Source organism: Diabrotica undecimpunctata, chromosome 6 (assembly GCF_040954645.1).
Source record: "Diabrotica undecimpunctata isolate CICGRU chromosome 6, icDiaUnde3, whole genome shotgun sequence".
NCBI lineage: Eukaryota > Metazoa > Arthropoda > Insecta > Coleoptera > Chrysomelidae > Diabrotica > Diabrotica undecimpunctata.
The window spans coordinates 98,718,375-98,731,190 of record NC_092808.1 but is presented as its reverse complement, the minus strand read 5'-3'; the positions used below and the strand labels follow the sequence as shown (position 1 = coordinate 98,731,190).

At 32.3% G+C, this 12,816-nt stretch overlaps 1 protein-coding gene across 1 annotated transcript; it reads right to left on the bottom strand.

Moving 5' to 3' along the window:
• On the bottom strand, positions 1 to 12,425 carry Aprt (adenine phosphoribosyltransferase). Its single transcript, XM_072534968.1, has 3 exons — positions 12,182 to 12,425; positions 2,958 to 3,195; positions 1 to 230 (listed from the first exon to the last, which is right to left on the bottom strand). The coding sequence occupies exons 1-3, from the start codon at positions 12,262 to 12,264 to the stop codon at positions 15 to 17; spliced, it is 537 nt and encodes a 178-aa protein (XP_072391069.1). The 5' UTR covers positions 12,265 to 12,425; the 3' UTR covers positions 1 to 14.
• Positions 12,426 to 12,816: the final 391 nt, after the last annotated feature.

Sequence of the window (12,816 nt, the reverse complement as noted above, 5' to 3'; positions counted from 1 at the left end):
TTAAATATTTAAAACTATATTTTAATTAGAGATATAATATCGTTCTTTATTAATTTTCTACCATTCAATTCTTCTAATTCTATGAGTGCTAAACAGGCTATAACATTACCTCCTGCCTTTTGTACCATTTCAACAGCACATTCTAAAGTTCCTCCAGTTGCTAAGAGATCATCAATTATTAAAACCCTTTGACCATTTGTTATACTATTTAACTGCAGTGCTAAGGAATCCTAAAACATTGATCAGATTAAAAAAAAAAAACGAACATATTGGTAGATTGGATGACCCAACCATTGGTTGGAATTACCTAATATATATTTTATTTTTGTAAAAAATATTTGTATTTGAAATAATTATATTTTTTCTTTATATTTTTACGTTCTATTTCTTTAGTTGATTTCTAAAATTTATTGTGAGTTCTTCTGATCTTTTTTATATCTTTTAGTCTCTAAATTAATTTTTCTATTGCTTTATGTTTATTGGCTTTTCGTTGTATGTAGGTTCCTTATGATCATATTTGCGTGACATTCACACTTGCCTGTCAATTTAACTGAGTTTATTTCCTTTTTTTGGGGTTTTCCTGATATTATACAACATTTTTTGAAGAGCCTTCCTATATGTCGAAGTTTTTTTCTTGTTTATTTGTTATTTTCGCGTCAATTGATGTTATTTTATGTATTTCAGTGTTATGATGTAACTATTAAAAAACTGGTTAATATCTGAGAATGTGGTGATATGAGTTGAAGTTGCATACGGAATATTTTCTTGCAATTCATTAATACATTCTTTAGTTTTAGAGCCATTTTAAATTGAATGGTATCTTTGATTCAAATTCATTAAGCCGAGTGTTTAGCACCAAGATCTACTGTTTATATTCTTCTGATTTTTGATTGAAACTATACTGACTTGCGACAAAATGTTGTTGCCTCTTCTATGTAACCTAAATACTATACAGGTATTTTATTTTATGTTTAGTTATTTTTTATGATACTATTTTATGATGGACACTACATATCACTATCATGCCACTGGGTGAGATAAGATGGCCAAATACAGGACATTACATAACAAATGGATACGTTGTTTATTTTTCCTGAAACCAAAACCCAAATGTACAGAAATGGAGTATCAATAACAATTATAAAAGAGCAGATTAGTCACTAACTTCGTCTCACTGTGAGACAGGGTAATGTTCATACAGTTAAACGCTAAACGTGTAATTATAAACATTGTTTAAGTTTAAGCTTCTCCTACAGACAAAGATGAATTTGAAATCGATTAATTTTACCACTAACTACAAAAAGTGCTAAATAACAAATAATACTAGATGAAATTGACCTTATCATCGCAAATACCTGGTTTTAACTTCCATAAAAACATCTGTACACGCGAAAATCCCCTCAAGATGGACACAAGACAGAATAGTACGGAACCAGATAGACACCATTCTCATAAACCAACGATATCTATACGATATTAAAGATGTAAGAACTTATCTCAGCGCTGAGATAACCACAAACCATAATTTACCTACTCTGCTCCAGAATACAGATTAAGCTAAAAAAAAACTGTTCATATAAAAGATAACGAAAATACCAAACGAAAACAAACGAACGTTGGTACAGCATACAAAACTCGATTTTAGAAGCGATAAAAGGATTTATAATTTATAAAACAGATAAAAATTGGCAAAAAATAATTATATGACTCAGGCAATTCTAGACCTGATGGATATATAACGGAGATAGAAAAATAGAGACACTAGCAGATAACATTAAATCAAAAACTCATGACCCCCAACAAAACCACGATAGTTTCAATCTCTAGAGAATATTTATATGCACCTCCGAAATTAGAAAACCAAAAAAATGCTCACTTACTTAAAGATACCTACGGAACTAACTAACCACGAACAACAATTCGGAGACTGGGAGATACATCAGTGTTTTTTGACTATACTACTTACGAAAATGCTACACATACATACTATTTGTGAAATCGCTATACGACAGGAGATTTAAATCAGAAGGCAGAAATACAATACAGCAAGCCAAAAATAATAAGGCACCTGGACCTGCTGAGCTGCTTGAGCTTTAAAATGTGGAAAGTATTACCTATTTAACTGCATTGTTTAAAAAAATTTAAAACGTAGAACCAATACTAGAGGATTGATTTGAGTCGGTGTTCATAATACTGCCAAACATAAGGACCCAACAATAAGTAACAATATAGAGAACTTAAAGATATTACATTAGCAAACTTGGTCAATGAAGCAAGCTACCAAAAAATTAAAATTTCAAAAAATTTTAAATACCTTGGTAGCTGACTGAATTTGAATTGTGACTCAGGTGAAGGAATGATAACTAGAGTTCAAATATTACAAAAGGTCTTTATGATTTGGAGACCATGCTTTTAAAGTCCATGGACATTAAAAACTACAATGCCGAAGAAATTGGAAGTATCCGAATTGTGGTGCCATCTTGCACACCTCTAATAGATGTTTTTCGAATGATGACTACAGGCCTACTGCTCTTAAATATTATTAAGGACATAGAGGACTAAATACCATCTACTTCGCCTTATAATACAAGGACATTGGAGGAAAAGAATGTATAGGCCGAGAGAGGTTCTCATGGTAGCTTAACATCAGGCAGTGGTGTGGTCTCAAAACGAAGAATTATTTCGCGCAGCTGCCAAAAAAAATATATTGCTTCGGGAAATTGTAAACATGATGACTGCCAACGCCTGAATATGGACACGGCACCTAAAAAAAGCTTTTGTGAAACAAACCGTTAACATTAAGAATAGTTTTGAAGAGTTTGTGTCTGTCTTCCTGATTGCTTTTTCACTTTCATTTGTTTCGTTTTGTCTCTTGGATATTTTTTATTATCGTGTAAATGTAAGTAAAATATTATGAAGGCGAAGAATATGCTTCAAATATATATAAAATAACTTACTTCTCCATATTCTTTCTTGTAAGTGCTAGTGATAAGTTCTCCAGGCAACTTTCCCGGTTTTCGTATAGGTACAAATGGTATATTAAGCTCTAGAGACAAAAGAGGCCCAAATAGGAATCCTCTAGCATCGAGGCCGACAATACATTCTGGAAGTGGTTGAATTTCCTTTACTGTCTCAATAAGCAGATCCTTTAAAACGTGAAATAGTTCTGGCTCTTTTAGAATGGAAAATATGTCCCTAAAAAAGAAAACTACATAAATATAGATTATACATTTTAAATACAGTGCGCGTCTACAGTCTACTATTTTCTGAACTATAAAACTTAAAATAATAACTAAAGATTTTGTAACTAAGCTAAAAACGAGATGTTCATAATTTTTGTTTTACTGACTTAATCATTAAAGATGGCGGACGGGCGTCAATTTCTAAAATTAGTTGAATGGAATCATACGGCAAGTAATACACATTTGAAAGCTTTTGTGTCATGGTACCAAAATCGATGTATCACGACTATGCGCCGTTTCAAAATGGCGACCGTTCAATGTTCAGTGGCGACAATTTAAAAGTAAAGATGGACTATCCCTAATCACTTATAGTCTTACTGTCTTACTAATAAAACACTCGTATTCTAAGGTTATTCCGTATTTATATCTAGAATAGTTATCCTAAGTATAAGGTAAATATAATACTAAAATAATTTGTTACAAATAAACTCGGTATATGTTAGTTATAAGTATTCCCACTTTATTCCAAAATAATAGTTTGGCAATGTCGCAATCTTTTGCACAAATACATAGAACAACGACATATTGAGTGAAATATGTCAATTTTGATTTTTCTTTGAAACTGACACCGAATATATATTTTTCATTATTTGTTACTCACAAAACAATACAAAAAATAATATATTCTTGTCACTGATAACTTTGACATTCATAAAATAGGTTATACCACGGTTATACTAGACTTAAACAAGGGTGTGGGTCGGTATAATCTTGGAATAAATTCTTATACCAAGTATAACCTATATCTAAATTATTCCATGTTTATTGTTAGTGATTTTGCCTATACCTGATTTATTCTGAGTATAAGTTTTATACTTGGTTTATTAATTAGGCTGTTAAGGTTTTCCAGAAAACGCACGAAAAACTCAAGTTATTTTTCTTGTTTACCACATTTTAGTATAGTTCATTTGCTTTTTTATTGACAGCTGCCAAAAATCTGACGTCATCTATATTTTCTATTTTATATATAGATCGGTTTAAAACGTTCTCCTACGTCTTCCGATACCCAGTTGCCACTCCTCTCGATTCATCCATAAGTCTTCTTCTATGTCTCTGTCTTTCATTTCTCTATTGATGCCTTCTCTCCAACTAAGATGGGGTCTTCCTCTTTTTTTTTTCTACCGTGAGGGGTCCACATTAAAACTTGTTTTGGGAGACGTTCTTCAGACATTCTCTGTACATAACCGTACCATCTGAGTTGTTGGGTACCAATATCGTCTACTATTGTATGTTTTACTTTCATAATTTCTTTTATTCTGTTTTTCGTTACTCTTTCTAGTCTAGATTTTCCAGCTGAACGTCTCCAGAAATCCATTTCCGTTGCCTCAAGTTTTCTCTTGTATCTTTCCTTTATTTGCCATACTTCACTACTGTATTTCATCTATCATTTTAATGATTGTGTTATATATCTTGTGCTTGTTATTATTAGAGATTGATTGATCCCAAAGGATACTATTGAGAAGGGAAATTGCTTTTCTTGCTTGGTTGTTTTTCTCCTCAATTGTGTCGTCTACGTTGCCTTCTTTTGTGATGATCATACCTAAATATTTATATGTGTTGCAATGTTTGATAACTTCTCTATCTTTCAATATGAGGTCCTGTTGTTTCCCGCCGATACAGATATACTCGGTTTTTTGGATATTGATATCAAGTCCCCATTTTTTATACTCCTCGATTAATTTTCGAGTCATATACTCAATATCTTCATAATCTTGTGCTATCACTAGTTGATCATCTGCAAATGACAACGTGTATATGCTATTGTTGTTAATCGGCATTCCCATATTTCTACATTTGCGCTTCCACAGTTTTAGAGATTGTTCTAGATAAATTTTAAATAATGTCGGAGAGAGACAGCAGTCCTGCTTAAGGCCTTTATTTATTTGGAATCCACTTGACAGATTATTTCCAACCTTTACCTTTGAGTTAGCATTATCGTACAGTTCCTTCGTCGCATTTATTAAATTTAAGCTTATGTTTGTTTTCTCTAGCGCTTCCCATAATTTATAATGTGGTACGCTATCATAAGCCTTTCGTAGGTCTACCTACAGTAAATGTACTTCTTGATTACCGGCTATTTTCTTTTCAATAATCTGTGAAATGCAAAACAAATGGTCAACAGTAGATCTACCTGCCCTAAATCCTGCCTGTTCCTCAGCCTCTAAGTCTTTATATTCGCTTTCTATTCTGTTTTTAATTACTTTTCCGTATATTCTACTGATCGAGTTTGTCACGGCAATGCCTCTGTAATTGTCACATTCATCCCTTCTGCTTTTTTGTTGATATAGTGGATATGAATGATGTCTTCCACTCCTCTGGGGTTGTCATTCCATTAATGCAGTTTTGGAACAGTTTGGCTAAACTTGTATATAGTTTGGTTGTATCGTGTTTAATTAACTCTGCAGGGATGTTACCTGGACCCGGTGCTTTGTTATTTTTTAGAGATCTACATACGTCTTCCACTTCTTTCGTTGTTATTCGTATGGGCGAAGTTAAAATATTTATATTTTGTGTTTTGTTGCTGTCTTTAAATTGTGGTCTACCTTTCCTTAGGAGTTTCTCAAAATATTGGTCCTAGTCATCCATTGTTATTGTTGACACTATTACTCGTATATATATTAATCATACATTTTTTATTACTCCGTATATTACTAACATAAGAAAACTATAAAGAGATTCTATATATAAAAATACATTTTACATTTGTTTTGACGTTTTTTTGAATAGTGACTGACAATGCGAACAATACAAAATGTATAATACAAATATAATGTTTACCTCATTCTTGGGATTTTTTTTATTTTTGATTAATTTTTTTTTTCGATAGCTTCTGTCAAATGTAAAATATGCTGTTTAACACAAAAATTGTACACTTCTTTTACTTTTGCCATAATACAACTTGTAAAAACATTGTAAAAAAATTATAATATTGTAATCGTAATATAGTTATTTTACCAAATTGTACGCCCAGCTCGTCAGCTGTCGTGTTTATGTGTGTTCGACCAACTCCCTCATAAACTCTCTTCACCCCACGTTATATAACTTAGGACAGTGCGAATTTGGGTCTCGGCAAGTAAGGACCGGGTGTGTTGTCGAAAAGTGCGTGAATCACAGATGCACTAACGGGAACCAGTGTTTTGTGTTAAACCGTAAACAGTTTTGTTTCTCTCATTACTCTGTATCTTTGTTACTGCCTCCTAGCACTGTAAAGCTAATGGTATTTGTATAACTTATTTTAGTATTATCAGAATTGCGATAATTATCAATGTAGAATCATCCCTAAAGTTCACTATAAATAAATCGAAGTAACGTGTTTTATTGCTTCAGTGGTCCTTAATAAGTATTTTGAAGCAATTAGGTGTTCAACTACGCCTCTCTTAAATGTGGAAAGTTTGGTAATAAATTTATCCTCTCAAACACAACTTATTTAATATCATTTTTTTTTATGGTAGATCTGTCTCTCACATTTTTTTTTCCGGATCTGCATATTTGTATAAATATCATTAAATCCATATTAAGTTTTCTAATTAATTTACAAGCATCGACATACATAATATGCTATTATTGTATGAACTTTTATGACCGTCGTTGCTATCTTATCTCTTGCAGACAGAGAATCTATAATTATCATATCTGATAACGCAACATAATTCTCACTAAGAAAGTATACCCAGTAAAACACATGGCAAAATGTATATTGGACGGACATACTCAATAAGACTGAGAGTACTGTGGGAAACAAACAGGAACCATCTCAGAATCATAAAAGGCCTACACCACATGCACCAGTCAAAGGAGACTTAAGCTGCAGACTACCAAGTGACTCTAACACATGATACCCATCTACTAGACCCCTACAAGTTTATACAAGGTTCTATAATTCTAGAATAGGTATCACGAATGGTCGAAAGCTTTACAATAAGCCAATCGGAGCACTATTAAATTCAGCAATAGATGCTACAACCAAATCAGATATTAACTTTTTATCGACCATTTTTAATAATGTTCTGAATTCATGACATTTTAATAATCTTCCGCTTTGGAACTAAATTTAAAAATAAAAACAATTTGCAGCGAAATCCATTTTTTTACCAACATGTTGACTTATATGAACAATGTTGGTTTACATATTTCATCATCATCCAGCTTCAAAAGTCCACTGCTGAACATAGCCCTCTTCCTCGTGTTTCCAACCCTGTCCGTCTTGCGCAACTCTCATCCAGTTTTTATTTTGTCTTCGTAAATTGTCAGCCCTATGCATTTCTGCTCCGTATGTCAATACTGGAGGACGCATTGATCAAACACTTTTCTCTTCAGGCATGTGGCAGCTCAGTTTTAAAAGTTTCTCTCGGTTTTCCATATGCTGCCCAACCAAGAACGATTCTTCTCTTCAGTTCATGGGTCTGATTATCACTGCCAATAATTATTTCATGTTCTAAGTATTTATATTTATCTACGAGTTCTACTTCTTGCCCACCAATACTGATGTTCTAGTTGGGTAACAAATTTGTCATTATTTTTGTTTTCGAGATATTTTTCATCTATATTTATTTCCTTTGTCAGCCAATCCAAATTATTAAAAGCATGTTCCCTTGTCTAACCCCCGCTCTATTTGTATGCGATTACTGGTAGTATGTAATTTGACAGTGGTTGTTGTTTGTAAGTATATATTATATAATAATTTTGTATACCTATAGTCTAGTCTGCATTCTTTAAGCACCTGTAGTATTTTGCTTAGCTCAACTGTGTCAAAGGCTTTGTGAAAATCGACAAATATTAACACTAGAGGTTTATTGTATTCCACTACTTTCTCTATTAGGGTTTTTATGCTTTGTAGATGGTCATTTGTTCCGTAACTTTTTTGGAATCCTGTCTGTTCTCTTGGTTGATAAGTTTCCAATTTTCTTTCCGTTATTTTAACTATTATTCGCGTAAACAACTTATATGTATATTTATATGGCTGAGGAGGCTAATCGGTCTATAATTCTCTACATTTGTTTTGTCTCCTGCTTTATGGAATATAATCATACTAGCGTTGTTGCAGTCTGTTGGAACATTGGCGTTTGTGAAGCCTTCACAACGCCAATTTACATATTTTTCATGTTATAAAAATATCGAACATGTATAGGGCGTTACTCTTTCTATCGTAAGCGGTGACTATTTTCTGTTTTTTTTTTTTTTTCATTGTGCACTCTTCAGGTATTGTATATCGATGCTTCTTGTTTTTAATAATCTGTTCGGTCTGTCACGGTTGTTTTCCTTTTAGCAATTTTATTTAAACACTGCCTGGGATGACTATCACAGCCGGTCCCAAGCCCGAATAAAAGTGGGGGGTTGATAGGCAAGGTTAGCAACCTACCTATCTTAAAAAGAATCAGTGGTCAAACAAGCGGTCAACAAGCTTCGGAAACAAGACGGAACCAAATGACGACGAAAACAGCGAGAAAAGGGAAAACGAGAAAGGATATCTTAAGGCATTTAGCATATAGCATGTTGGAATATCAAATCAAGGACAAGCAAAATACAAGAAATAATTATGGAACTGAATACCTACAAAATCGATATATGCGGAATTTCAGAGACAAGAGAAAAAGGTAAGGGAACTGTAAAATATCCACATTACATATTGGTATACACCGGGAAAGAAAAAGGAGAATATGCAAGCTCAGGAGTTGAGATATTCATCCACGAGAAATTTGAAAAAGGTATAGATGATGTACAGTATATTAACCACAGAACACTCAAAATGGATAATAGTAAAATATATTTAATATCAGCATATGCTCTAGATATAATTAACATCGAAGAAGAAACTGAAGCCTTCTACAATACAAAAAAGTCATAATATTAGGTGATTTACCATAAGAATAGGGAACGAAGTATTAGAAGGAATAAAGCAACGTTTCAACGAAAAGACAATAAATCGAAATGGAGAAACACTAATTAATTTCTGCGTCCAGAACACCTTAAGAGAATAAATAACACATTCTTTTCACATACACCACAACACAAATATAAGTTTACAAACACCTAAGGACATAAATCAACTATAGATTATATAATAACGAGCCAGCAAACACACCCTAAACAGGTATTTGATATCAGAACATTAACATCACCTAACGTAGGATCAGACCACATTATGGTTTTACGGAAAATCTTAATAAAAATACCACTAAAGAAAAAATTACCAACAAAATATATGGAAAAAATAAATATCGAGACCTTAGAAGACGAAACATCTCGATGGCTATATCAAAGACTATTGAAAGAAAAATTTGAAGAAAACGGCATATTAGAAGAAAATGGAGTAGATCAAAGATGGGAAAGAATAAAAAAGAACATAATAACCGCTGCAAAAGAAAGCATGGGAACACGGAAGGTTAATGTAAATGGTGAAAGAAAGATCAAACCATGGTGCACCAACGAAATTAAAACTTTAGCCTATGAAAAACGAAAAGCGTATATCCACTATCAAAGTAATAAGACACCCACAAATTACCAGCACTATTTAACCACACGGAATAATCTCAACTCGCAAATAAGAAATTTAAAGAGGGAATACTGTTCTAAATTCAGAAAAGAAACTAAACGTGATTTATACGGTGCGCTAAAACTGTGAAAGGTGGTGTAGGAAAAAAAAGCTATTAACGAGTATAACAACACAAACAGTATACAAGGAGAACGATGGAAAAAGTATATAGAACAGCTTTATAAGGACGAAGATAGAGAGATCGATGAAGAAGTTGAAGAGGCAGAAGACGGGCTGGTAACAATAACGGAAGAAGAGGTAATAAAGAATATAGGAAGATTAAAAAACCGAAAAGCCCCAGGTCCGGATACGATTACGAATGAACTACTAAAACATGGAGGAAAAGCATTACAGAAAATATTACGAAATTATTCCAAAAGATCCTTGAAATGAAATGCATACCAAAGGAATGGAAATCAAGTATAACGATGACTATACACAAAAAAGGGGACAAAAATGACCTATCTAATCCATCGAACTATTACGTTGCTTGACACCAGTTTGAAATTATTGACTAAGATAGTTTCTGAGACAATAATTGAAAAGTATCAAACATGCGAAGAAAAACAAGGGTTGCGGTGTAACAGATCAACTGTCGATGCAATATTTATAATAAGACAAATAGGACATAAAGCAGTAGAATTTAATACACCTGCATTCATGTATTTTATCGACCTCACTTAAACCTTCGATTATATTAGACTACAAGACGTAATTGAACTTTTACACAGAGAGACTATAACAGCCACTATAACATAGATCATGAACAATATTAACTCTGATCACAAAACAGGAATAAAAAATAGGAACCGAACTAATGGAGGAAGTCAACATTCAATCAGGTATAAGGCAGGGTGGTAGCTTGAGCCCATTTTATTGTTTAACTTGATAATGGACAAACTAATAGAAGAAGTAAAAAAGTCAGGAACAGGGTACAAAATAGGAAACAGAGCAATAAAGATTCTAGATTCTGTGCTACGTAGATGACGCAGCAATATCAAATAATGAAGATGACATATAACGAATGGTCCACGCCTTGGAAGTTAACTCAGAAAAGTTTAAGCTGAAAATATCAGCACTAAAACAAAGTCCTTCGTTATAACTAGATAGCCAGTGAGATGCAAAATTGTAATAAATGAAGAAATGATAGAACAAGTATCGAAATTCAACTATCTGGGAACGCAAATATCGTATTATGGAAACATCTCCGAAGGAACCCGCATATAAGCTAATAAAGCAGCGTACGTGTCAGGATGCCTACGAGACATGATATGGAGAAATAAGTTATGAGGATAGAAGAAAAAACACGCATTTATAAGATTTGTGTACGATATTAACCGATGCTAGAGAAACAAGAGCAGAAACAACAATTACAAAAAAAATCTTAAGAATTAGATATGAAAACACTGAAATCGATAGCAGGTAAAACTTTAAGAGACACAATCCCTAATTCACAAATCAGAGACATGTGTAAAGTACATTATATCATCAGATGGGGACGCCAAAGAAGACGAGAATGGAACCAACATATTAATAGAATTGGAAGAGAAAGACTTGCCCGAATAGATGGAAAACAAGAACATAAAAGACCACAATATACATATAACGTAGTATCTATGTTTTATGACCCAAAAAGTTAATTGTTATTAATTAACTTCATTTTTCACTTTGAACTTGAGAAATTGAAATTTTAGTTATTAAAAATGGCCTGCGCCTCGTTTATTTCAGAAAACTAATGTTCTAGTATATATAAAAATACATATCATATTGTTAATATATAAAAATAAATCCCATTTTTTACATAATATGTCGCCTATCAAAAATCAACATTACACAAAAAAACTATTATCAATTCAATATCAGTGACAAAATTATTTGATGAACCCTGGTATATACGGAAAAGATGCTTGAAGTAATATGAATATAATTAGTGTCGGCAACACTGCAGCTGTCATGTTGAGAAGATCGGTTTCACCCGAAAATTAAAAATGTGCTTAATTGTACATTTATAATTTGTTTTTGATTTATAAATAATTAATATTGACATTAACTGTAGAAACACATTATATTTATTTAATCTATAAGTACTACTAAAAACAGATATGTAAAACTAAACTAAATGTATTATAAGTTTAAATCTATTAACTAAGAAACTATTTTATAGGTTATTAAAGTTATACATTTCCGGACAAAATGAAAAGAAAAAGAGTAATAAGAAATAAGACAATGCTAAATGGTAAACATATTCTGTTTATGGATGTATTGTTCGTTTGTTTACATTGATATGAATAATTTGTTGTTAATAGATTGTATACATTACGTTTGTGTAGATTAACATTATCCGTCAACAGGTGGTATTAACACTCACGTGGTGTTTATTGATGAACAGAAAATTAAACTTACCTACCAAAAAAGAATTCCCCTTTTAGGAAAATCTGGATAACTTGCTAAATTCGCACGTAGCAGTTCAAGTTTCGTTTTTTTATCCATGGTATTATACTGTTTAATTTATAACGGAACTCAATCAATTTAAAATTGTTCTTGGAATTTATATACGCAATTTTATAGATAACTACTATTGTTGAACCTTGACCTGTCATACTAATAGTTCGTTCGTGTTGACTACACTTTGACAATATGCGGTACGGATACGACAGTAGACAGCTCAAATTTCATTATATTTTTATATGTTCAGGTGTTTGATATTTGGTAGCATATGTAGAAACCGGTTGAAATATCAACCTAAATATATCTGCATTTGAATGAAACAGTTCCTTATCCTTATATCGTTGATTGAAATATAGCGAAATCAACGCTTTATGTTGCATGAAAGTTAAGTTCTCTTTATGATGAAAGAAAGGGACCTACTATACCAGGTGAAAACCAAAAATTAATATGTTGAGAGGTTTCCGAAATATTTTTAAAATCAATTTAAAAAAGGTTTATGAAGGGTATTGTATTAAAAAAACAATTTTTAATTATATAAAATACAAAAATTAAGACATTCCATAATTATGAAGGAAGTTATTTATGTAATATTAG